Consider the following 24,215-nt stretch of genomic DNA (forward strand, 5'->3'; position numbering starts at 1 on the left):
GACAGTCCAGAGTTCTGGCCGACACTCTCATGTGTTACATGTCACACACCATCAATTTGCACCAGTTGCAATTTGACCCTTTGCTTTTTCATTTGTTCCAACACATTCAAACTCTGAATAACTTTTTTGATATGGTGTGTATTGTCCAATATACAGATTTCCCACACTGTTGAAATCATAATGCTCACAAATAAATACACACAGGCACACAAGTGCCTGCTTCTTGGCCAGCAAGGCAATACATGAACATTTTAAGAGCCAGTTTAAAGAAACCCAGCGCATAATCCCAACTGGGGGAGAGGGTATTTGAAAAAGACGACAGATCTTTATAAGGCACCTTTCTTCATCTTGCTTAGTGTTAAGAAAATTCAAATGAGAGCTTTGCTGCCCAGCTGGAGCACAGAATTTTCTCCTCTGCCTTGCATCCCTGTGTATAAATTGACAGCTGGAGCAATATATGTGCCCAGTGGAATTCAGGATGCCTCACAGTCATAAGTATTTACGATATATCTTCTTCCTAAAGTTTCAGGGAAAATCAAGGATGAGGAAGTGAATTGCATTGGATTGTGTTGAACCATAGTGCAGGCAAACAATTACAGCAGTAGCCCTGTCTGCAAATGTGAACAACAAGAACATCAAAACCTGGACAAAATCATTAATTCTTGTAGCATGCACACCTTCTGAGGAATCACTGATACACATTCTTTTAAAAAAGTTAGGCTGCTACTTGATTTGTTTTCTAGGCCATTCTTACAACTACTGAGAGTGGTTTAACATTGACAGCATCTGCAATATCCTAGTGTGGGGGTTTTGTTAATAATTCTTCAGGTCAAGTCATTCAGACTTAGTGGCCTCAAGTGAGGGAGACCATCCCAAAACACACTGTAAGTCACTGTGTCTGCAGCATTGGCTGGGATGAGAGCTACTTAAGCTCCCTGGAAGTCAGAGTCAAGTATGTTCTGGTAAGATGGGCAGGCAAACAGGTGCCTGCTTTGAACACTTCCAACACTTGCTAGACAACATGAGAAGAAGATATTTAGCAGGATCCTTCTTGGAAGGCAGGTTTGTGATTGCACTAGTGTGTCTGGCTCTTTGTGCTTGCACTCTTCCTCTTTTTAAGTACAAAAGTATCTGTTTCCCTCGTTCCTCTCCCCTTCTGGGTAAAGAGCTGTCCCATTGCGAGGACAAACAAGCAAACAAAAATCCCACACTGGTATGTTTTCAGACTCATCCCCACAGTCACCCACTTTTGAATCCAACCTCAAATTGGAGCCTTCAATGACATCCTCAGCCAAAATAATAAAATGATGAAAGCAGAAGTGTGATACATACCCTTGCAAGTGTGATACATCGCCTGCCCTTTTTCTCCACCTTGTACCTAGTACTACTAAAACATCCTTACCTGTGTAAATGAATCTTCCAGGCGTTCCCTTACAAAACTGCTTAGACTTGTAGGACAATGTGACTTCTACAACCCCTGGGATATGTCGGGGAGGCGTCTGTACGCGGATGGCATGTGGAGTAATCAGCTAGAGAAAACATTGAGAAGGGAGAAGAAAGAAAAAAAGCACTGTTAGACGCTGAACACTTCTTTAATAACAGTTTCCTCTCAGATCATAGTAAACAAGCTTTGAAACATGTAATTAACCTGTCAATGTTTGAATACAATCTTGATGTAACCCACACAAAAGCCAGTGACTACAATATTTACAAGCATTCTCTTCCTCAGCCATAACAACATTATTTCTGTTCTCATACATGGCAGGCGCTTGCTTCCTAGTACAAGCATTAGTCCTGGTTTAATGCAATAACTTCCTTTACAGCAGCAGGATGCCTGCATTTGCTCAGGTGGACACTGAGGTCATGACAATGTCCAGCAAACCTGATTGATAAACGACTCGTGGTTACACGTGTGAACATGGCACAAACCCAGGCTGAGATTCACTGCTCAGCCCAAGCCCAAGGTTTTAAATTCTGGACTGGATTTAAGACATAGTCTCTGAAAATAATAGTAGAGACATCTAGGAGTTCACCAATTCATGGCAGGTTAAGTCAAATCTCTCTGACAAGAACAGTAAGAAGAGGTACATAGAAAAGGTGACACGGCTGTGTCCAGCAACAAAGATACAGCTCTGGCACATGGATAATTCTTCTCTGACTGTGGCACATTAACACACCTCTAAAGAAGCAAACAAGACCAAGACCATAACCCACCTTGACAGTGAGCAAAGCCATGAACACCCCATCCAGTCAGTCAAATGCTATATGATCTTAATTGAATCATATGCTGGATTAAGGAATAAATTTCAATAGATTTTTTAAATAAAAAGCTAATTTTAACCTTATTTTACTAGGAACCAAATGTTTCAGCATTGTTGTAAGGTCCTACCAAAACCCAGACTTTTAATCACTTCTTTGTTTAGGGCACAGGACTAAAAAAAAGCACAGAAGGAGAGTAATATCTGCCTGAGAGCCATCTGTCCTATGGAGGGAAATGACATACACAGTAGGAAGCTCTCCATATTTAAATTAAGAAAATTAATATTAAATCAAGCTGAACATTAAAACCAAAACTACCAGCATCAAATGCTCCAAAAGTTAGTCAGATCTAGAGAAGTCAGAAGCCATATGTCATATTAGAAATTATGAAAGGATTAATGTCTTATTGTTTGTGAGCTCCAAAGAACATGTTTTAAGGCTCTGCTTCAAAATTATGTGATTTAGAAACTTATTTGTTTTTAAAAGAAACTTGCGGGTTTTTTTCTAAATTACTCACTCTATCAACTGGGTTAAAAAAAAAAATAACAAAACTAAAACAGAAACAAAACCAAAAACCAAACTTCCAAGGAATGCTTTTACTTAAACTGAGTTGTCATACAGTTGGGCTGACCTAAGCCTAAAAGTCCAAGCCAATTCTCTCCATGCCCTCAACAGTCAGCAGAGGCAGAAAGCTCTGTCAAATAGCAATTGATTTCCAGTGCTTTAGACACCTCTCACTCATGTTGGGATGAGCCACTCTATGGAAGCATCTACCTTTCTCCAGTGAACCAAGATGACAAGTTTGGACTAGATGCTTAACTGTAGGCAGCCAAAAATAACTGAGATAAATCCCATCCTCAAGTGGTTCTAGTTAACTGGGTGAACTGGCAAGACGAGAAAAGTTTTTTGGCATTTTTAGGGAAAAAATATTTGTGAAAACAGCCAAGGATTTTAATAGTAAAGGTTAAAATGCTCATCTTACTACATCAGCATGAGCCTTCTATCCCTCACCCCCATTCTGGCATGAGCTATATAGGCAGCTTCTGGTTGTATCTTTGAATTTCCCAGCATTTACTGGTCTGTCACCACTTTAATGTTCCTTAAACATAATTTGTGGCATTTTCCAATACTCATCTTCCCTGGTTCCCAAGAAATGTCTGACCTATTTATGGTCCATTGTTACAGAGAGCTGGGGAGAGTTAGGCAAGTTTCCTGGTTTGTTCTCCACAAACAGTTTGGTTTTCCTTTGTGCTCTGAAGTAAATAAGTTTAACTATGTTTAAAACCACAAATATACAATAATGTCGCCCACACATTCCCAAAGGGTGAACATTATGTCTGAAGTCCTATGGTTTAGGATGCTCAGGATGTATTTTATTCCTCTCTTCTCTAGAACTAAAGCCTGGGAGGTATACCAGGGGAACACATGTGCCTCTTCTTTTTGCTTTTTCTCCTTAGCATCTGTCACTGCCCACTGTCAGGGACACGGTGCTGAGCTAGGAGGACCTTTGTTCTGGGTCAGCCTTCAGTTCTCATGCACACAGAGGGGAACTGGACAGCTTGGTTACATACCAGGAGTTCCCTATATTGCTGTCATATCAAGAAATTGTCTTTAAGGGACAAACAATATCCCCTTATGCATGGAAACCTGCCCTGTGAAACCCACCTTCGGTCTCAAACTCTGATTCCACAGAGCTGCCAGAATCTGTGCTACAGACTGGGACCAGCTTTCCAAATTGCCCTGGCCCCATTTTGCAATCCCCATGACCCAACTGGTACTGCACAGCTCTGGGCACTCCAGGCCCACCCATGGCAAAAGCAAATCTGCCCTTGACTTCAATAACTCCAGGATTATGGGATGCTTTCCTGTCTACATTGTCAACCTGTGGTCTGACACTGGGAACTCACTCCACCTTTCCCTACCATCCTTTCACACTTCAAGACATAATCTGCCTCATATTTTCACATAAAGCATCTGGAAGAGGCAAGCTATTACCATCCAGGGATATTAAAAGTAAAGACACCACTTCTGGAAGCCTCTGAGCCCCAAACAGTTGGAGACTGCTAGAGAGTTTTGGTGAAGCATCATGACATGCTCACCCCATTTTTTTTACAGACATCTGTCCTTGCCCAATGCCAAACCCAAGAAACTGAGCCAGATGAACCTCCTTGTGAGGCCCAGCGTGGCCAGTTGTATGTTCTCACCTCAGCTGGGAACTCTTGGTGGATTAACAGACATCAAAACAACTATAGCAAATAACATGCCAAGAACCAAGAATTCTTAAACATTAGTCATGTACATTTATGAATACATTTTTTTAAATGTAAATCTTGAGCAAGATATTAACCTGTGATTTGGACATGAGCCCATCGGCCAAAATGCCACATCCATCTTCCTCCTCCATTCCAGCATTTAGCAAAGTGAGAAATGGAGCTGGACATAAAGCTACCTGGCAACTGCATTATAGTTGTTTGGTGTAAATTCCTACATCTGATCTGGGACATGCAGTGGGTTGCATTAAAACCTGAGTTGGAGATCTTCAGAATGGTGGGAGGTGCATGTCCTTCAAAATCCAAAACACATTTGGGTTGAATGTGTACAACAAGCCTCTTTCTGTGGTTTGTTACTATATTCTAGACATTCTTGTGTGATACAGCATCATTTCACAGTCTCCAGAGTGCCAGGTTACTTTCTTTTTTTAAAAGTGACATTTTTTAAGATGTCATTAATCTGAGTCACTAGTTTATTTTTGCATGCTTGAGCTCTGGTTTGTGGTTAGGGAAATGGTGACAATCAGTCATAAATTTGACTTTGACTCTGTGTGAAGAGGACCATTAGGACAGGAATGAAGAAAAATCCCACCAACTGAAGGTAATGACAGCTTTCAGCGAGAACAGAGCCCTTAAGGTGCCTATATTTTAAAAAACGACCAATGACTTTGCATGCCTCAATTCTGGCCATCCAGATGCTGCTTAATAAGCCTTGGTTTGCAAAAAGAGGGTGCCTACTCATTTTTTAAAAATGAGTCAGAGCTCCAAAATAAGCACTCAAAAACAGAGACTTCCAAAATCAATAACAAACATAAAAAGCAAAATAAAAAACTATGTCACAGAATTTGATTCACCAGCAGTAAAAAAAACCCAAAAAAACAACAAACCACCAAACCAAAAAGTCATCCTCTGTTTCTGTGCTGTACAAAGGTAAAAAAAAAAAAGATGTTTCAGTGTTTCATCTTTTCTTAATATAAAAGAAAAAGAAGTTGTTTCCAGCTGACTCTGTACAGCTGGAGGAATGTTCTTGGCAGGAAAATGTTTGAAGAAATAGTTCATTTTAAGCAAATATTGTGGAATATTTATAAGAAACTAATTTTGTCTTCACAATCTTGTATTTGCCCTGAAACTTGACTCTTGGATTTTCAGCACCCCATAAGAGAGAGAAACAACAGAGGATTCTTATCAGCAGCTCCTATTTGGAATATTTGCAATAACGCACAGCCCCAGAACCTGGGTAAAAACCTACAAATAACAGCTCTGTCTGCCTGTGGACTGCACAAACAGACAGGCAGAGTCTGTCTGGCAAACAGACTATTTGCTGGGAGTTGTCTGTCCAGATGCAGCATGTGCACACGATATACCAACCCTGTTTGTTTGTCGGTTACGAAAGTCCCTTGGAAAAAAAAGGCATTAGGTGGCCCATTTTGCTGAATTCTAAAAATATCACAGGCTCTTAAAGTCATTTTCATAAAGTAATATGGGAGGTGCGGATTAATTGAACCTACTGGCTTAGGGTATCTGCATTTCTGCACAAAATTAATGTGACAAATTAAGTTTTTATTTAGTTCTCCCTGGCTGAGAAAGGTTGCAATTATGTTAGACTGTTTACAGCTAAAATATATGTTTAAATAATAAATATGTGTTTCAGAAACCATTTTAAACCTCCTTTTTTTTAACACAGTCAACTCCATTTCAAGCATATAAATATTTCAATTACAAAACTTGAATACATGTAAAAGAAATTAAAAATATATTATTTACATTTCAAATTATTTATAACATATACTGCTTGACAGCAACAAACTCACTCTTCAAATGAACAATTTTTTTTTTTTTTTGCTTTTAACTCTGCTTCTGAGCTGTGGTAGGATTTATATTTTAAATATCCATGAAGCTCAGGTATTTACATGGACTTTGCTATAATAAAATCTGAGTAATATAGGACCTTTACAATAATTATCTTCACAGCACCTCTCCAAAGAAGGTGAGTAATCTTATTACTGTGTTAGAGAAAGGGAATTGAACTTTAAGGAGATTATGTGATTTGCCCAAGGTCCCATGAAAAGTCTGTAGCAAAATGATGCTTAATTTAAATATTAGACTTCATTCCCCAAACCACCTGCAATTATAACTGAAAGTGAAGCTAGAAAAATCCTTGTGAAAATGCTCTGCAAGACTCACTCTTTTTCTTTAGTTTCTGCCTATCTGGTTTTGTTTGGGATTTTCTGCAGTTCGGTTAAATTATGTTTTCTTTGGACTCATAAAACCACAGGATGAACTTTAAAATTCATCCAGAATACAATGACAAAATAACCTGGCCAGGTTTGCTTAAAACTGGGCCTGACTGGCAACTCAGGATGAACCTGCTCCAAGTTTAAAATGGACTGAAATTCAGAGGATTGACAGTTCAATTTTATACTCTATTAAAATAAAACAAAAATATTCTTCATGGGTACTGAAAATGTTCTAGACATTTTTAGAAATGGGAAGGCAAATGAAAGAACTTATTTTGTACTTCATAGGTGGCTTGTATGTGTAATTTGAATTATTTATAGATCACTATTATTTAGGGATCACTCAGACAGCTCATGCATTTCTGCACTTGTTTATCATGTTTTTCTGCTTCTTTTAGAAAGAATTTCTCTTCCCCTATAGGATTTTCTACTCCTCTCATAGGTTATGAAATAAGGAGCAATTCTGTAAGGGAAAGACAGTGACACATTTTTCACTCAACACCAGCTTGCAGCCCCTTACAGCATTCACAGCCAACAGACTGGCTTTGCTCTGGACCCTCTCTAATATTATTAATTTTATGACAAGGCCTTGCAACCATCAGCAACAACATTTTGACCAGCACTCACTCTCCTGAGATTAGAAATTGCCAATTAATGGCTTTTTCTAATAAATAGAATCAAGATTTATAATGAAAGATCCAATTCTGCAGTACCAAAATCAGAGCACTTTCCTCCCAGCCTCTTCACCTTTCCCTGTTAAATGTCTGTAGACATAATGGCTTCAATACTAACACACAAGATGCTTACACTGGACCCAAGGGGCACTTTCATGATCACATAAGGGCTTCAGAATAGGGCTCATTTACTACATCTCCTTTTCTGGAATGCCCTTTCATCCACACTTGTCCTCAAGTGGAAGGATGAGAGAGGGAGAGAGAACAGTGAAGCCCATGAAGGGCATTAGAGAATACTCTTCACATGGAAAAAATGCTGCCATATGTGCAATGGAATCAGTAAGGGGAATGTGCTGGATATGAATTAAGCCATACTGTTGATATAATAGTTACAGGATATGAGTTAAAGCAGCAGAAGATCCTTTTGCTACTGGGAAGCACTGTACAGATACTTTAGAGAGGCTGGGTTGTCTGTTAGCATGTTTATTTCCGTATTAAAATAATGAAAACAACAATTTCTTGTTAAACCTCCAAAATGGTTTTGAAGAGCCATAGGTACAAAAGGTAAACCTTTCCTTGGAGTTGCCTCCCTGTGCCCGTGGGGAGCTCTGCCACGGCTCCTATGGCCCTGCACACTGGATGTGGCCTCTCGGGTGAAGCTGCCTGGGTTTTAACTTTTCACAGGCTTTTGGGGAATACCAAAACCCATGATTAATTATGTGCAGGGAGAAGAGAGGATTTAAGGAACTGGAAGAAATAGCAACAGCGAAAAGTGGGTAAGAAACAAAAAAAAGGTTACTGTGAAAACCACAGGGGCCCCTGCTAAATATGATGAGTCCACTGTGGATACAATACAGTGTATTTGGTTGCAATTATGATCAAGCATCCACACTTTAAGGATGTGCTATTCAGAGGTGCTGTATTTCTGCAATCTCCACCTCATTGAGCTGTAGCTGCAAGCAGCCAATTTCCCTGGAAAGCAGGATCACCTAAATGTTTGTTTCCTGTGGGCCCTTAGCTATTGTAGTGCTAAATGCAGAATTATTCACACAGGCATTTATCCTTCCCTTTTCTTGTAATAAAATCCACTGAGCTAAATTCTGGGCCAGTGAGAGGAGCTGCAAATCCCCTGGCTATAATGGATTTCTGCCACAGGTAAATTTGACTAATTATTTTCATAAACCTGAATGAGGAAAGGATTCATGTCTCAACATTTGTTGCTGATTTAGCATGTGGCATAGAGAAAGGACAGGCTGGCTATAAGCGAGACAAAGCTATTAGACATTACCGTTCAGACAACACCTACCTCACTCCAAACCAGCATGGTGCCGAATATGACCTGTAACCCATCAAAGAAATTGTCTCCTATGATGATGACAGTGGCACCTCCTGTAGTCCATCCTTCACTTGGACTGATGGCTTTGATACATGGTGTAGCTGCTTTTCAACACACATGAAAAAGAGAAGTATTCTGCTGTTAGAACCGGATTTTAATGATAGAAGACGTGAGAAAAATAAAATAAAAGGAGCTTTCATTTCCCCCCTTACTAACAAAAAGATTTCAGCAATCATGTTCTTTCTAGTACATGTGCATGACCTCAAACTATATCTTTGGAAGCATTTTTTTTCTCAATTAATTTCTGTTTGGTTTTATTATCTGCATTGAAAAAAAATTTTTTTAATCCTACATTAACAAAAAAAATCACAGCATGATGGGCAGAGACCAATTGGAAATCAGGACAAATCCCTTTTTTTATTCTATATGAAATGTGCATGACCTGAGTTAATAAAACAATCATTGGTAATTCTTCTTTGTTATCTATCAGAACCCAAATTCATCGAGGAAACTCCCATAAATATTATGGAAAATATTGGCTAAATCATAAAGGGTGTAACCCTCAGCATTTCTTTAACTATTCTGCAATCAGATCCAGGTTGTTCAAGCATTAAAGCATCCTGCCATGATTAATGCTTTGGCTACTACAAAAAAACCCCAAACCAAACCCCACAGCCCTGCCATCCAGTCATTCCAGTTGCATTGCATCCATGGGATAAATGAGAGGCACTGCTCAAAGTAGTCACCTTAAATCTTGGAGTAAGAACTTCTGGTTTAAGATGATGTAAGCAGAAGCAGGCTCAGCTCAAATATTGGTGGGCTAGGGCAATATAAACACTGACACACTGATTCTCCTTCCCTGCAGTAATGGGGTAACTCAGAATTTAATTGTCTTGAAGCAACAGGAATAACATAACTTGAGTTAGGCAAAAAGCCCTGGGTAACTTTTTGCTGCAGAGTCTCATGATGGTCACATAGGTTGAGGAAAAGAAGCCACTCCACCCCAAATGCCACCAACTTCTCCTTGCTCATCCAGCATGAGATGAGAATATCACACCACACCATTAGGTAACATTTAAGTAAAGTGGGTACTGCAGTAATTTTATTAGTCATGAAAAACAGGTTCAAGGAGCAGCCTAACTCCACCAGTCAACATCAGCATTGGAAAGAAAGACTCTTTTCTTTAGGTATGAACCCAGGCCTCAGCAGAGAGAAGAGGCTGCTGTACTGCAAACTCATGAAGGGCTGTCATTGCCTATTCTGACTCTGCAATGTCAACCAGTAGAACTTCGTTAGCTGAAAATATATGTATGTATATATATATGTATGCAAATATACCTCTCCTTTTAGGGTTGCTGGCATTTGGCTGTGAATTGCTGCTTGGTGGGAAGGCTGGCTGAGCTGCTAATTTGGTTTGTGACTTGGAGTATTTGATGATGTTCTGAAGGAAGAGCACTCAGGTACTTCATCCTAGTAAGGATTTACTAGGAAGATAGGAGTGTGAAAGTCACCCACGTTAGCACCATGCAGGATAACACCCTTGCACCCATGAGTTACTTAATGTGGCGGTGTGGTGAATTACTTAATGAGGCACAGCCCCTGTCCTAAATTCTTCTAATTGTAAAGACAGAAAATTAACTCATTCACAGAAGCCTAATTTAAAATGCTCCAGACATAAAGTGCTAAAGAGACCCTGTGCATCTTTATGATTATTTAGTGAAGTTCTGGTTGGTTGGAGCTAATTGCAAGAGTCAGTGTGGCTGCTAAGCTCCTTCCTCCCAGCCCCTGGGCAGGGCGGGTGGGCATGGAGCTGGGAAGCAGGAGGGAGCTGGGAAGGGAGCTGTTGAGTCACTCTGAGCAGTGAGTGTTTCTGTGGACGCTGCTGCTCTCACAGCACCGGGGATGGCAGGCATGTATGGGGAGCAAACAGACCCTGTCCCTACCTACAAAACGTTGTGTCAGGCACAAACTTTTCCACTACTTAAGCTGATGGGGATGCCAGCTCCAGTGAAAAACACAAACAGGCAGAAAAAAATCATTACCCTACCCCAAACTCGGCAGAGCACAGCCATTAACTTTTACATGAGCTAACAAAAGAAACATCCCAACATTATCGTCATGAAAATGTAGCGCGCGCACAGAAGTAACTTCAATATGTTTAATTTGGATTCAAGTTACTTGCATAAAACTCTGTATAAAAACCATTGCAATGTCCAAAAGCAAATGCTTTCCCTTCAGCCAAGTTCACAGCAACGGATTTACAGTGAAAGCAGCTTTTCAAAATGCCATCTAGCCCTTTCATAGGATCAAACTTTTTCATAAATAAAAATTAAAATCACTTCCAAATTACACCCTTTCCAATATTCCCAGTTGATTGTGGACACAACCCCCCACAATAAAACCCAGAGATAATCAGTTTCCCATGTGTCAGAGAATGAGCTACTTTTCTTAAAGACTACAAGCAACATTTTTTTCCTAAATACCACTGAATAAAAACTATTTGAGACCATAAGCCATTAACAGAAAACATATGCAGGGTTTGCTGAAAGGGTTGTCAAACACTGGAAGAGGCTGCCCAGAGAAGAGGTTTAGTCACCATCCCTGGGGGTATTTAAAAGCAGTGTATATGTGGCACTTGGGGACATGGTTTAGTGATGGGCTTGGCAGTGCTGAGTTTACAGTTGGACTCATTGATCTTAGAGGTCTCTTCCAAAGTAAATGATTCTACGATTCAAAATTATAACTCAATTCATCTTTAAATTAAAAGCAAGATACCACTCTGCAGTTACAGGTCCCCACTAAAGTTCCTGTATTTACCTTGTGATGTTCTTTGCAGTCCCTGCATTGCACTCAGGGGTACAAGGTGCTGCACTGTGTTCTCCTCATGTATTTGATTCTGATACTTTATACATGTATTTGCTTCCTATCAAATACATGCCAAGTCTCATCCATGGCAGCTGGGGGGACTTTGGCAGACACAGGTTTCTGAGTTGAACTGGGGCTGTGAGTTGTTCACTGGGACACTCTCACCCGCAAAGTCAATGTGACCAATCACACGTGTAATCTCATTTAAATATGTAGAAATTGTGCTGAATCAGTGCCTCATGAACACTGCTGGCAGTAGCCCAGGACATCTCCTCTGAGGATGAAAAGGCAGGACTTGGTGGTTTAATAAGCAGGGCAGGATGGTACCCTTTGCAGGCACAGAATGAGACGGAGCGAGAGCACTGTGCATTCCCAAAAGATTTCAGGGCATTATTTTCCCATATCACAAAAACCAGTGGGACCTCCCAACTTTCCCCACACAGCTTCTCTTGTTTTACACTGCAAGTGTCTATACAGATTGGAAGGGCTGCAGGAAGGTGCTGCCCTGCCAGGGATACGACACTCAAGGGCTGCATCCCAAGGAAGCCTGAGGAGACGTGCTGAGGGAGGCATCCAGACTGCTACCTGTTTTTGAAGGCACAAAATATGTTTATACAATGACATGTTTGCAACAACCAGTTTCATTCAGGACATTAATCTTACTAAAACTTTGCCCTTCCCAGGCCCTTTGCTTGGAGAACCAAGGAGGATGGAAGAATTGGGTCCCATTTGCAGCATCACCACAGGTAACACTGGGAGGGGGCAAGGCAATGACCTCAGCTCTATTTATGCCCCTGGTACAAATGTCTGGCCAGTTCAGGCCCTCAGCTCTTCATACTTCTTCTGTTAATCATTTGGCAACTTCCAAAGTGCTGTCTGGAAGGTGTTTACTTCTGTGCAACCCTAGAAAAACAGAACTAGGCAGAATAATCTTTTCACTTGGAGACCTTTTTCTACATTTTGTTTTGGTCAGAGGAGAAACCAAAATACAGAACTTTTTTTTTTTTTTCCAGAATGCAAAGTTCCAGAATCTCTATCTGAAATTAACTAAAACACTCTTCAATATTTCCAAGAAAAACAAAATGTTTTGTTTCAAAATATTATCACTTCTCATGCCCTTCTTTAACACCAAAGCATCGTTTCTAAAATGGTGTTTTTAAAACAAATAGAAATAAGTTACATAAAATTTAGTTTTTTCTGTAGAAAAAGAGATTTTAGTCAAAGCCTGAAGCTTCACTGATAGAAAAACACAGTGAAGGACCTTAGACCAGTTCCAATAAAGGCAGTGACATGTACAGAATTGATAACATGAACAGACTTTAAGTCTAGAGAACAATTATAACCAAAAAAAGAATAATTATACATTCCTACACATTCCTACACATATAAACTTTTTTTATTTTTAGATGAAAAACTGGAAGCCCACTACAATCAGAACAAAAAGAGTTTGGTAGCCCAACTCTCAGACAAGATTTTCAGACTTTCTAGTGTTGAGAGCATTATGGTCACTGCACCTTTTCAGAACAGTTGTGGGGCTGAGGAAAAACTAAACATCACCCTCCAACTGCAGGCACAGACCTTGCAGCTCCTTGCTGAAGGTGATGTGGTCACATCCTCCACCTGCTGAAATGGCCCAGCAGTTGAGCCTTAATGAGCCGCCCTCCTTCTTTGCATAATATCAAGGCAAATCAGTGTTCACATCTGACATGTTTCATTGTGCTGCTCCTGCAGGTCGAGCTCACAGATAGAGGTGTCAGAGGGAGGCACTGCAATCCCAAACTTATTGAAGCCAACGGGAATTTTGCCACTGACTTCAAAGCTGAGGTCTCTATCGATAAATGTTAAGGATTTATGAGCAAAGTCCTTAATGACCTCAGGGGAAATGAGGTTCTTATGAAATCTTCATCTTTTCTCAGAATACACATTGTTAAAATCTTGTCACCTCCCATGCAAAGGATGGCAGGTACCAGCTGCAGCACACGGGGAGCAAAACCGAAAGTTTTCTGTTGTGTGCTGTGTGTGTCAATGTGTTCCCGTGTTCCTGCAACTCCCAGCTACTGATATACTGGGGATTTTTCTTCCTTCAAACTGTGACAATAAAATGATTACCCCACCACAGTTTAGCATAATGGTTCAGAAATGCTCATGGCATATTGCAGAGTTAAAGTGGAAATTATTAGGTAGCTCTTCTTTGTTATAATAATGATCACTCCACAAATAAAAGCTCTTCTCCCAAAGGTACTGCAAGGCACAAAATGCTAATTCTGAAGATTATGTGTGCGCTTTTATTAAATATTACTATGCCCTGTCTGTTTGAGGGCTTCACTGCTCTGATTGTTTTATGAGTGCCATGTTAATGTCAGCCCCATCTTGCTAGCAGCAGGCACACATTTTAGCTTTTGTATGAGAGTTGATCAAAGGCCACGTGCTGAGGGAATTGCTGAGAAAACACGGACAAGCGATAAAAATCTAACAGATTAATTGGTTTAAATTTCATTTCAGGGCGTTGAACTTTGGCTCAGGACACGAGTACTACACTACCAGTCAGGGCCTAATTACCACATTTCCAATTTGCCTCTGAACAATGTTTGGCAGGGAGAATAATAACAGTACTAATAATACTAATAACAATAATAATAATAACTAAACAACAGCAATGATGTCTCCTCTTAGCTTCTTGTACACGTTTAACAACCAACTTTGTGTGCAGGCAATTGCACCAGGAAATTGCTCTCCCCTACACCCCCACCCACCTGCCTCCTGAGCATTTCTACCTGCCTCAAATAACACCTGATGACAGGAGAAATAGCAGACACCCTCAGGAGCCTCTGAATTTACAGAATCAATAATCTACCAATTCCACTCCCTCATAAACACACAGTGGACATTTCATACTCTTAATTAGGGACCTGCATTTCTAAACAGAGATAGCTTCTTATCCTCCAACAGAAATGATCTGTTCCACTGATAGAAAACAGAGGCCAGAGGGGAAAAAAAGCATATTTACCACAAAGTTTATGGGTGGCCTTGGAATAAGGGTTAATTGAGCTTAGAGGTAAATGTTCACTGAGGTGAATTAGTGGGATGCACAGCTATCAGCAGGGCTCTGGGACTGCTCTTATTTAGCTTCTGAAATGTATTTGCTCTATGATTAATATCCAGTTTGTGCTGGTGACTGTAAGAATGACCTCGCCTGCAGTTTTTATCATGAAGTGTGGTTTCATCCTCTATTATTCCATAGATGAGGCTCTGACAACAGTTGCTGCATCACAACAGGAGTTTAAATGATGGGGCACATGCTTTTATTTTTCTTCTCTTTAAGAGTATTGTGACACGCAAGGAGAGTTGCATAAAGGCAGTTAAAACTGGAAATTAAGAGGAACAGGGAATTTATGTCTCATCTTAGAGGAAGTACTGAAAATATCTGGAGTTTAATTTAATTTTCCTTTTTTTTCCTTGGGTAAAACCTAATTCCTAGCTAAATAAATAAATGAGCCACAGATTAACCCACAGTTTATGGGTCTGATCCTGCAACCTGTTAAATGCTTTCACCAAACTACTGCTTTTCAGAATATCAACACAAATCAGTTTTAAGCACTCAAAACCATCACTTACTGAAGTTGTGATTCAACAAACCACTCAAGTCAGTGCTTAACAACCCAGCTGAAGAAGCTGCAGAGTAAGGAGCTCAATTTTTTAAGATAGTTGGGCAGTGCCCTATGCAAAGCTGCCAAGAACTGTGCAGTGTATATGGAGCTGGGGCTTCCCATTTCAAAACAAACTGAGGTTACATGTGGACCACCCTGTGCAATGCAGGGCTCACACAAGACACACCTGACACAGGAACCAGCAGCAGCAGAACCAACACACCAAGGACAACACACCGATCTCAGGAACTGATGCTGTGGCTACTCAATGCTGGAGACAGTCAAACATAGCAACAGCTCAGAGCTAACTCTGGGATATCTACAGCATTTTTATATCATCTGGTGTAGATCTTCCCTCAGGTACCTCACAGCTACTGAAAACATGTAGGGTTTGTCACTGAGCAAGGCAGTGCCCAGGAATGGTCTGAACCTAAATTCTTTTCCCACAGCACTCTGGAGGTGAAGTTGTGCAGCGCTTGTTGGAATGCTCGAGGCCTCTTTTGATCAGCTATTTTAGCTTGGCAAGGTATATTTCTCTTTAGAAGGGAACAAAAACATTATTTCTTCCTTTTTTGAATTATAAATTTACATAGGTGTTACACAGGAGAGAACGGTTATTTCATTCATCACTGCTTTTGTGGATCTTCAACATTAAGCACTTTAATAGACCAATTTTAACATGGGAAAAATGTGGGGTTTTTTTCAGAACTGAAAACTATCATTTTTCCAAAATTCGCTAGTTTGAGACAATAAACCAAATATTTTGGGGGGGGTTGAGCTGGGCTGTTTTGTTGAGGGGAAGGATTGTTCGGGGTTTGTGGGGCTTTATTTTGTTTTTCCCAAAATAACGTTCTCATTCCTGAGAAGCAGAATTGCCACAGTCTGCTCACCTAATCTGAGCATGCTGAAAAGGTGAACCCTAAAAAGTTTGGTGCCCAGGCAAAGGTACCACTCCAGCCTGGTATGTGGAGGCATTCTTGGAGCTGTATCCAGCACAAGCAGAAAGCAGCCAAAGTTTGTGAGACCAGCTTGCATGGGCACAGCCTGCAGGACCAGCCCAAAGGGTCAGTCATGGACACTTCAGGGAAAGGGAACGGGCAGAGTTTTTACATATTGTACCAGAGCATTAAATCTTCACTCTTAAGCTAAACAATGTGTTTGCTGTTTATCTTACTAAAGTGATGATCTTCCTGCTTTCCTTTCGCCTATCGCAGCCGGTTCTCTCTCCTATTCTCTCCTGACAATAAGCAGCTGCTGTGCAGGAAACAGGGTAACAGAGGTTTCCCTCTCGAGCAGATAACTCACGCAGCTTTATGCGACACAGGCACGAGGATGTGATGCCCTGCTGCCCCTTCCCAGCTCTCTCCTTTACGGCATCTTGATATTTGGGACTTAGCATGTGCAGGCTTTAAAGATTACAACACCCTGCCAAAAATGGCAACCTCCTCCTGGTTCTTCATGACATCTGCACTGGGTGAAATCACTGAACCAAAAATATACGCGCCGTGCAAGCCCTCCAGGTTGGGGGAAGGGAGGGAAGGTTGCCTTTGTGTCTGTTTTCCAATAGTGAAATTAAAGGTCTTGGCTGTGAATTTTCTGCCTAACATTTTGGATGCTCAGTTCCCATTAATGGGAATTGAAAATGTAAATTACCTGGGATAATATTCCACCTACAATCAATACTTAAGCCAGTGTTTCTCTTTTATCCTTGCTGATGCCTCAGCCAGCAAAGTTACATTTTATGGAGTCCTCTGTGTTTCTCTTTCCTTAATGATTTCCAAAGCTCTCAGTTGTTGATCAGTGCCTAAAAAATGACTGCATGGAAAAAGGAGGCAATCCAGAATAATGGGAGACCTGTTACAAGAAATCTCTGTTGTGTATTTTACTTAAAATGTTTCCATAAAATATTGATTTAGTTATCTCTATATGATTGCAAGAAATGCATTATCATTCATTCTCTTAAACTCTTTCACATCACAGAGGAAGTGCTGGGAGTTTTTTTGCATATTTGGTTTGGTTTGTTTTGTTCTACTTTTAGAGCTACCTCCAGCTTTCCAAAAATTAATAAAACAGCCAGAATCCTTAATATCTTCCTGCAAGTCAGTAAAACTTGACCTTCAAAGAGAGGTCTGTCTTGTTTGTTTGGCAAATAATAAATTCCCCAAGAAAAATGAAATGTTGCAAAAACAGTTAAAATTATGTTAAATTAAATATATAGGCTCAGCCAAAACATTAATATATAAAAACAACACAGGTATTATTATTCTTGAAAAAACATATATGCACTCTCTCTCTAAATATATATACGTTTCAAGAAGCCTAACAATTTTATTGTGATTTTTTTTTTGACACACTGCTTTGATTTTTTGTTCCCAGAAAATTTTGTGCAGGTTTTCAGCTATGATTTTTGCATTCATTATTTTTGCCCCAGAATTGGAGGACTTCCATTTTGAGTCAGCCATGAAGAAACTGTTGTGGGTGGCCTTGGCCAAACATTGCTCCCTGCCTAAACCAATGCAGCCTCTCAGCTCCAGCACTGCCACAGTCTCTGTTCTCTTGAGCAGCTTGGGTTCACAGGGACATGCACTGGACTGGGAGATAAAACAGCACATCCGAGAATACTGGATAGGGCCTAAAAAGTGTTGGCAGCACTTCCAGCTCCGCAAATGGGGCCACGTGTGCTGAGACCCCAACACCAAACCAGCGACTGCTCTCCTCCCTCAGGGATGCACAGACTTATTTTGACCCCAAGCAAGACAAATGCTTTCCTATGAGCCCCCAAATTATTGCACTTTTATTTCTTCACTCCTTCCTCCAGCCCATGGTGTTACTTGCAAAGGCACAGGAATGATAAGGCAAAGCCAAAGGCAATACCATGCAGGGGACGAAGGTGTGATACATGCATGGGATGGCACCGCTGTATCTGAATACGGACTTTAAAAGTTTTGTTAGTAAAACAGTGAAAAAAATCCTTTATGCTTCCCCCACTTCAATTTCAATGGCTTCCCACTGATTTAACTTCCGCTGATGAAGTTACAGAGCCCAACCAAGCAAATATGACTATTCAAAAACAATAGGTATGTCCAGAAAGGAGACTGCATCTGGTTAAGTGAACTAAAGTTTAAAAATAGTTGCACTGATGCAATTTCTGGGTGAGGATAAAGGTAACCTTGCGAATGGAAGCCCAAAATATGCAATATGAATCAACCCTAAAAGTTTGTCAAAACAAACATCTCTGCATAGCTCGCATACTCCAAATAATACTTAATTTTCCTGACTGGTCCTTAAGGATCCAACAAAGCATTTTATAGGATGGAACTAGCCATTTGCTGAATGTTAACCCTGTGGTTTACTGTTTTGCTGAATCCCAACCTAACAGAAGGGCAGGTGGGTGCAATTTCTGAATTCCAGGTTTGTTTTACCCTCACTCTAGTCTTGTTTTCTCTCTTTTATTTTCCATCAGTATCTTAACAAAACAATAAATCTCTCACGGCAAATCTCTCTAGAGTTAGAACATGGGACTAGACAAAAGCACCTTGGCCACAGCACCTCCTCTCTGTAAGGTGTGCAAAGCTCAACATCCAGATTACAACAGGGGTGAGCCCTGATGGTCTGATGTACACTGGTATGTTATGGCCACATTGGCAAGGTTTAGTTGATGATATACAGAAACTATTTTAGATGAAACATAGACTTCAATCAAAATCTAAATTCTCACTGCCAAACTAAATATTAGTATCAATTAAAATTTAATGGAGTCTTTCACTATCACAAAATAAAACCCAGAACTCTGCTCCCCCAAAATAAGTTAAAACTCCTGCTATGTCATGACAGCACAACAATCAGAAATTCACCTGAGACGAATTCTAGAGCAAACAAAAAATGTATTTTCCTGATAAAAACAAGATCCAACTAAAATTAATTTTTAGCTGAGGTCTCTTTGTTCAGCAGAATTGAGAAAGTCTGCCCACAACAGAGAGCTCACAGTAATCGTCTTTCAGAAACAGAACAACCCGCACAGAAACACAAAGCAGTCCTGCCAGGGACAGGGAGTGCCTGTAATCCACTTTCTTCAAGGGAAATTCAAGTACCCTAAGAGTTCTTATTCCTCATCTGATTTCTCTCACAAATCACAGGCTCTCTAATGCAATTTTCTGGAGTCTGAGAATCATAAAGTCAAATATGAACAAGTCTAGTGGAAAATCTGTGACGCTAATCTTGGCCTACGTTGTACTTTTAACAGGCACTGAATTTGTGCACCGGATTATCCAGATGGCCATACAGGAATCATCCTGATAGGATTAAACCTTTGTGCTGAACTCTGCTCCATCTGTTCTCGGAGGTTTGCCTATCGCTATCAGAATACGAATGTTCAGCCTATGTCTAACACCACGACTGAAAGCCCCTATTTACCACACACACACACACACACATATGTATATGTGCACACACATATCCTTGAGTACTTGATTAGTTATGTGAGACGAAGTTACCCTGAAGTTTACCACTAAAGAAACATATTGGTTTTATTATTCTTTTGAAGAACAAAGTATGCTATATCTAAATTCAAACAAAAGAGCATTTTTGTTGTTGTTCTGGGACTTGTTCAATTCATTAAACTATAATACTCCCATAAATTTATAGATGAAGGCATGACTAAACATAAAGCAGTAAGGCTCTTCATCTTTGAAATCTATTAGTGTATGAGGATGTATGACACAATTGCACTTTGAAGATGTCATGGTTAAATATTTCAGATTAAAAACCAGCCAACAACAAAACACATGCATGCACACAGCACTGGTAGCTGTTATTTGCAGCTCGATCTAGTCACAGCCCAAGAACAAAAAAGTAATAATCAGTCCCAGTAAAAGAAAAGCTTATTCCCATTAATGTTGCTTTCTGCTTTTATTATCTATTAATGACACTCTTCTGCATTCATTGTTGCAGCCTGCCAGATGCAGCAAAGATCCATATTCATCATGTGCAAAAAATTGTGCTTAGGCTGTCTCTGTGACAGGTTACACAGAGCTGCCAACAGAGAGACTGAGGTCCGATGCACGGCCTCGGGTTTCCAGGCCCTGGGCCAAGGGAAAAGGTAGAAAATCTGGCTCTTCTGTAGGAAAAGCATCCCAGTGATCAGAAGGTTTAAATAAATTTCTATCCTGGCCAGAAATACACTGCAAACTAATGACTACCTGGGACGGAAAAGGTGGATAAGAAAAAGGAAAAAAATTAAAATAATAATTAATAATAATAATAATAATAATAATAATAATAATAATAATAATAGATTCAGCAATGCAATATAGCACTTAGCCCATGCTTGTGATGGCAACAGTACAGCAATGGAGGCGACATAACCTGAATTGCATTTCAGGCAGCAGCTCTGATTGTGTGGCAGAGACTGAGACCCCCTTGTCTCTGCTGTGCAGGATCTTTCAGACTGTTTTTTTCCTCTGTTATTTGTGCTGCTCTGAGTGCAAGGTCAGGCACCCCCTCCCAGCCATTTAGGCTTTACTTGCAAAAACATAAGCATAAAATTATATTTATAGTTCATAGTATCTGTCCAGCAATGACACCACATAAAACCAGCACGCTGAAAATGTGAGTGAATACTTTGGACTCGAGCCTACAAACGCTTAGAGAAGTTGTTCTTTCAATGTGTCTGATAAAGTCATGCAAGGTTTTTATTTATTTATTTAGGGCCGTATTCAGACCACCTACCTAAGGCATTGCAGCATGTCAAACATCAGACTCCGGCTCTGGCTGGGTGAGTCAGTCTGTCTAAATTAGGATCCTCTTTCTGCTATACAACGAGTAGAAATGGGAAGACACCTCTGGAAGCCTGGAGACCCAGGGAGTTCCGTGCTGGCTCATGGAAGTACCAAGGGACCTCGGCAAGACGGTATCATAGGGAGGAAGTAGCCAGAAGGAACCTCATAAAAAAATATTTGGCAGCTGATACAGAGCAGACACCTGACTCTGGGCTTTCCAGCAGGCATCTCTGCTCAGGCTCAGGGCTGAAGGAGGAGGCAGCACTCAGCATCACCTTCAAGGTCGCAATCCCAGGAAAAGAATAATTTTCCCCAAAGGGCCCCTAATCAGAGTAGCTTTACCTTTTGGTGCCTCAGGAGCCAAACCTGGTCAGAAATATTTCTTTCCTCTCCCTTCATCTCCTCAAAGAGCCCATGAAGTTGAGCAACGCTCTCACCTGCAGGAAAGTACTGTGACCTCAAACCAAACCCACAAGCTGCAGCTGGAAGATGAGCAGCGCTGCAGTCAGGCCTGCAATTTGCCTCCGAGTGCTGCCCTTCCCTCTCGGCATGGGTCACGTAACACCAAACCTATGGATTCCATATGCAAGCCCGGGTTTTCAGGGAACAGCAACATGAGCTGTCTATTCAGTCTCCAGCAGTGGGGGAGAGATCCAGCACGTCTGCTGCCATTTCACAGCCCAAAAGGGACCTCTGTGGGAAACACTCTTTGCTTTTTCACAGGATAGATACAGAACCTCTGAGAAAGCTGCTACAAAACCATAATGATATGGTATTGACCAAACATAATTAATTTGGATCTTTATACTCCCATTGCTAACAGACACTTCAACGGTGGTACGGTAAACAGCACACAGGTTCCTGCAGCACTTGGAAGCACCAGATTTTTGGAAGTATCCACCCATCCAGGGGTTCCTGTAAGCAACTAATGGAATTTTCAAAGTATGGGGCAGACAGGCGTAGAAATTCTGCAGCCAGTTTTAAAAATCCCACTAAACACCTACCTGGAGCTTTAGGCACCTTGGCGCTTTGAGAGTTTGGCTTTAGGTCCAAGAATTTCCAAAAAAGTTGATTTGGCATACCTACACAATAGTGACCACTTGCCTCACAAGAATGGATCAGAAGTTCAAAAAGTCCTAAACATCCACTTCATGAAGGGCAGTATCTTGTTAAGCATTTCACTGTGGCCATTGTACCTTAACTTGTAGATCTAAATGTTTGAGTTACTTTTGAGAAATAAATTTAAACCACTAAAATTTAGGCAAGTTTTTCACAAAACTTTATTCTTGATCTTTTTAATAAACTTCCTAAGCCTATTCACTTTGCTCAATGAGGTCATAAACCAGCACTGCTTATATTACAGTCACTTTCACGCTAAAGATTTGTTTTGTCACAAAGAGAACTATAAATTCATGGAATGAAGGTGGAAAGTAGAAAGGACTAATTGTAACAAAGCTTTCTGGTTATGCTCAGCAAACAGTTTGAGCTAAGATTTTAAAAAACACTTTATGAAGTTGCACTACTGGCTTTAATGAAAGCACACTTTCTGCAATGCCATACACTCCTGAAAATCTTGTATTCTGGATTTGGGCCAAACACAAAGCCTGTCTCCATTCCAATATTAATTATTAGTAGCTTATTTTTATTCTTTACTACTAAGCATTAATAATTTTCAGATGGCAAATCAGATTAGAAAAACCACTCCATACATACCACCCCGGTGGGTTCCATTTTCTGCATCAGTGTCCTGATTTATGCTATTAACTAATTTCCTTGCATACGGAGGTGCTTTGTCAAATACTCATTTTGCTGGGGAAACACTTGGCAGGCCCCCTGCAATGGACAGTAAGAGGGATACTCGGATGCTCACACCAATCTTCTCTCAGCTCACTGAGAAGATGTACAGCCTGAGGTGCAAAAAATACTGAGTTCTGTATTTCTGAAATTTTCTAAACAGAACATTCTAAATGACAGTTTGGTGGAAAATTTTCGTCTGAACAAAACTTTAATGTTGAGATTGTTATCACTCAGTTGATTCACAGCTTTGGACCTAATTTTCATGGGAGCAAAGACCTTTCATAACCACTGATTGCTTTGGGGTATTTAAATACTGGGGTGCTCAACATGAAACATTTGGAAGTGTCCAGATACCTGCAAATGGCTGTGAACACCATTCTTTGATATTCATGACATTTTAAAACATCCAGATGAGTTCTCAGAAAATCACAAGTTCTTGGCCTTCACTTCCAAACCACAATTCACAAAATTCTTTTCCTTCGCACTCTGCCCAAATCAGCAGGGGAATGAAGTGGAAAAAAACATCTTTTCCCAACATAACACCAATAAAGATATCCTATAATGAAAAAGCTAAATTAGAGGAATTTGTTCAGAAATAATATTAATCATACCACAATAACAGAATGTTTTGTCATTACCTGGTGTGCCCATTTTTGAAGGTTGAAAAAACAACATCTGGCAAAACTTCACTCTCAAACATTTCTGTAATCCTAATGTCAGTCTTCTCCCCTATGATGCCATTGTATTAATGACATAGTGGCCAGAAAAGCAAATTGAAATGTAATGAATGCTCAGTAATTGACTATTTGAATGCTACTGAATGTTCTCCTGTACTGGCACCTGTGAAGTTTCTGCCAAACAGAGTAGCTAAGGTTTTTCTACTTGCATAACTGTATTCCAAATCCTCTGAAGTCTGGAGAGAAACCTCAAACCTCCAGCAAGTGGTTGGTCTAACTCTCCAAATAAGAGTCAACTCTTATGGTGGTTGGAGAATTTCCATCTGAACTTTTCTCTCTTATCTGTCTGCTGTAACAAAACAGGTTTTTTTCTATACAAATCTGTATCAAAATTTAACAGCAGTTTTCCCCATATTTTCTTCTTTTTGCAATTTTGGGAGCAGAGTTCTGAAAGCTCCTCTGGGAAATTCACAAAATGTTCTTTATCTTCATCCAGGTACTATTTTTCCATGAATTCATGACACCCTCGTAACAATAGAAGGTAACAACATATCACAGCTTGACATCACTTAGATTTTCAGGGGGAAGGGCTGAGTTTTTTGTGTTTTGTTTTTTTTTTTTGGTTTGTTTGTTTGTGGGGGTTTTTTTTTGGTTTTGTTTTGCTTGTTTGTTTGTT

The 24,215-nt window shown here is 40.3% G+C and overlaps 1 protein-coding gene across 8 annotated transcripts in view; it reads right to left on the minus strand.

Moving 5' to 3' along the window:
• EBF1 (EBF transcription factor 1) overlaps window positions 1-24,215 on the minus strand; it is a 274,664-nt gene that overhangs the window by 61,520 nt on the left and 188,929 nt on the right. For 4 of the 8 annotated variants that reach the window (XM_027718755.2, XM_027718750.2, XM_027718753.2 and 1 more), the window contains exons 9-10: window positions 8,747-8,877; window positions 1,403-1,529 (exon numbers count right to left, since the gene is read on the minus strand). In XM_027718755.2, the coding sequence (XP_027574556.1) occupies window positions 1,403-1,529; window positions 8,747-8,877 (258 nt within the window). Of the gene's footprint in view, window positions 1-1,402; window positions 1,530-8,746; window positions 8,881-24,215 lie in introns of all 8 variants that reach the window. The other 4 variants (XM_027718754.2, XM_027718749.2, XM_027718752.2 and 1 more) reach the window with 1 other exon arrangement.

Source organism: Pipra filicauda, unplaced genomic scaffold, assembly GCF_003945595.2.
Source record: "Pipra filicauda isolate LSUMZ 115617 unplaced genomic scaffold, ASM394559v2 scaffold3_size10097308_pilon, whole genome shotgun sequence".
In the NCBI taxonomy this organism is placed as follows: Eukaryota; Metazoa; Chordata; class Aves; order Passeriformes; family Pipridae; genus Pipra; species Pipra filicauda.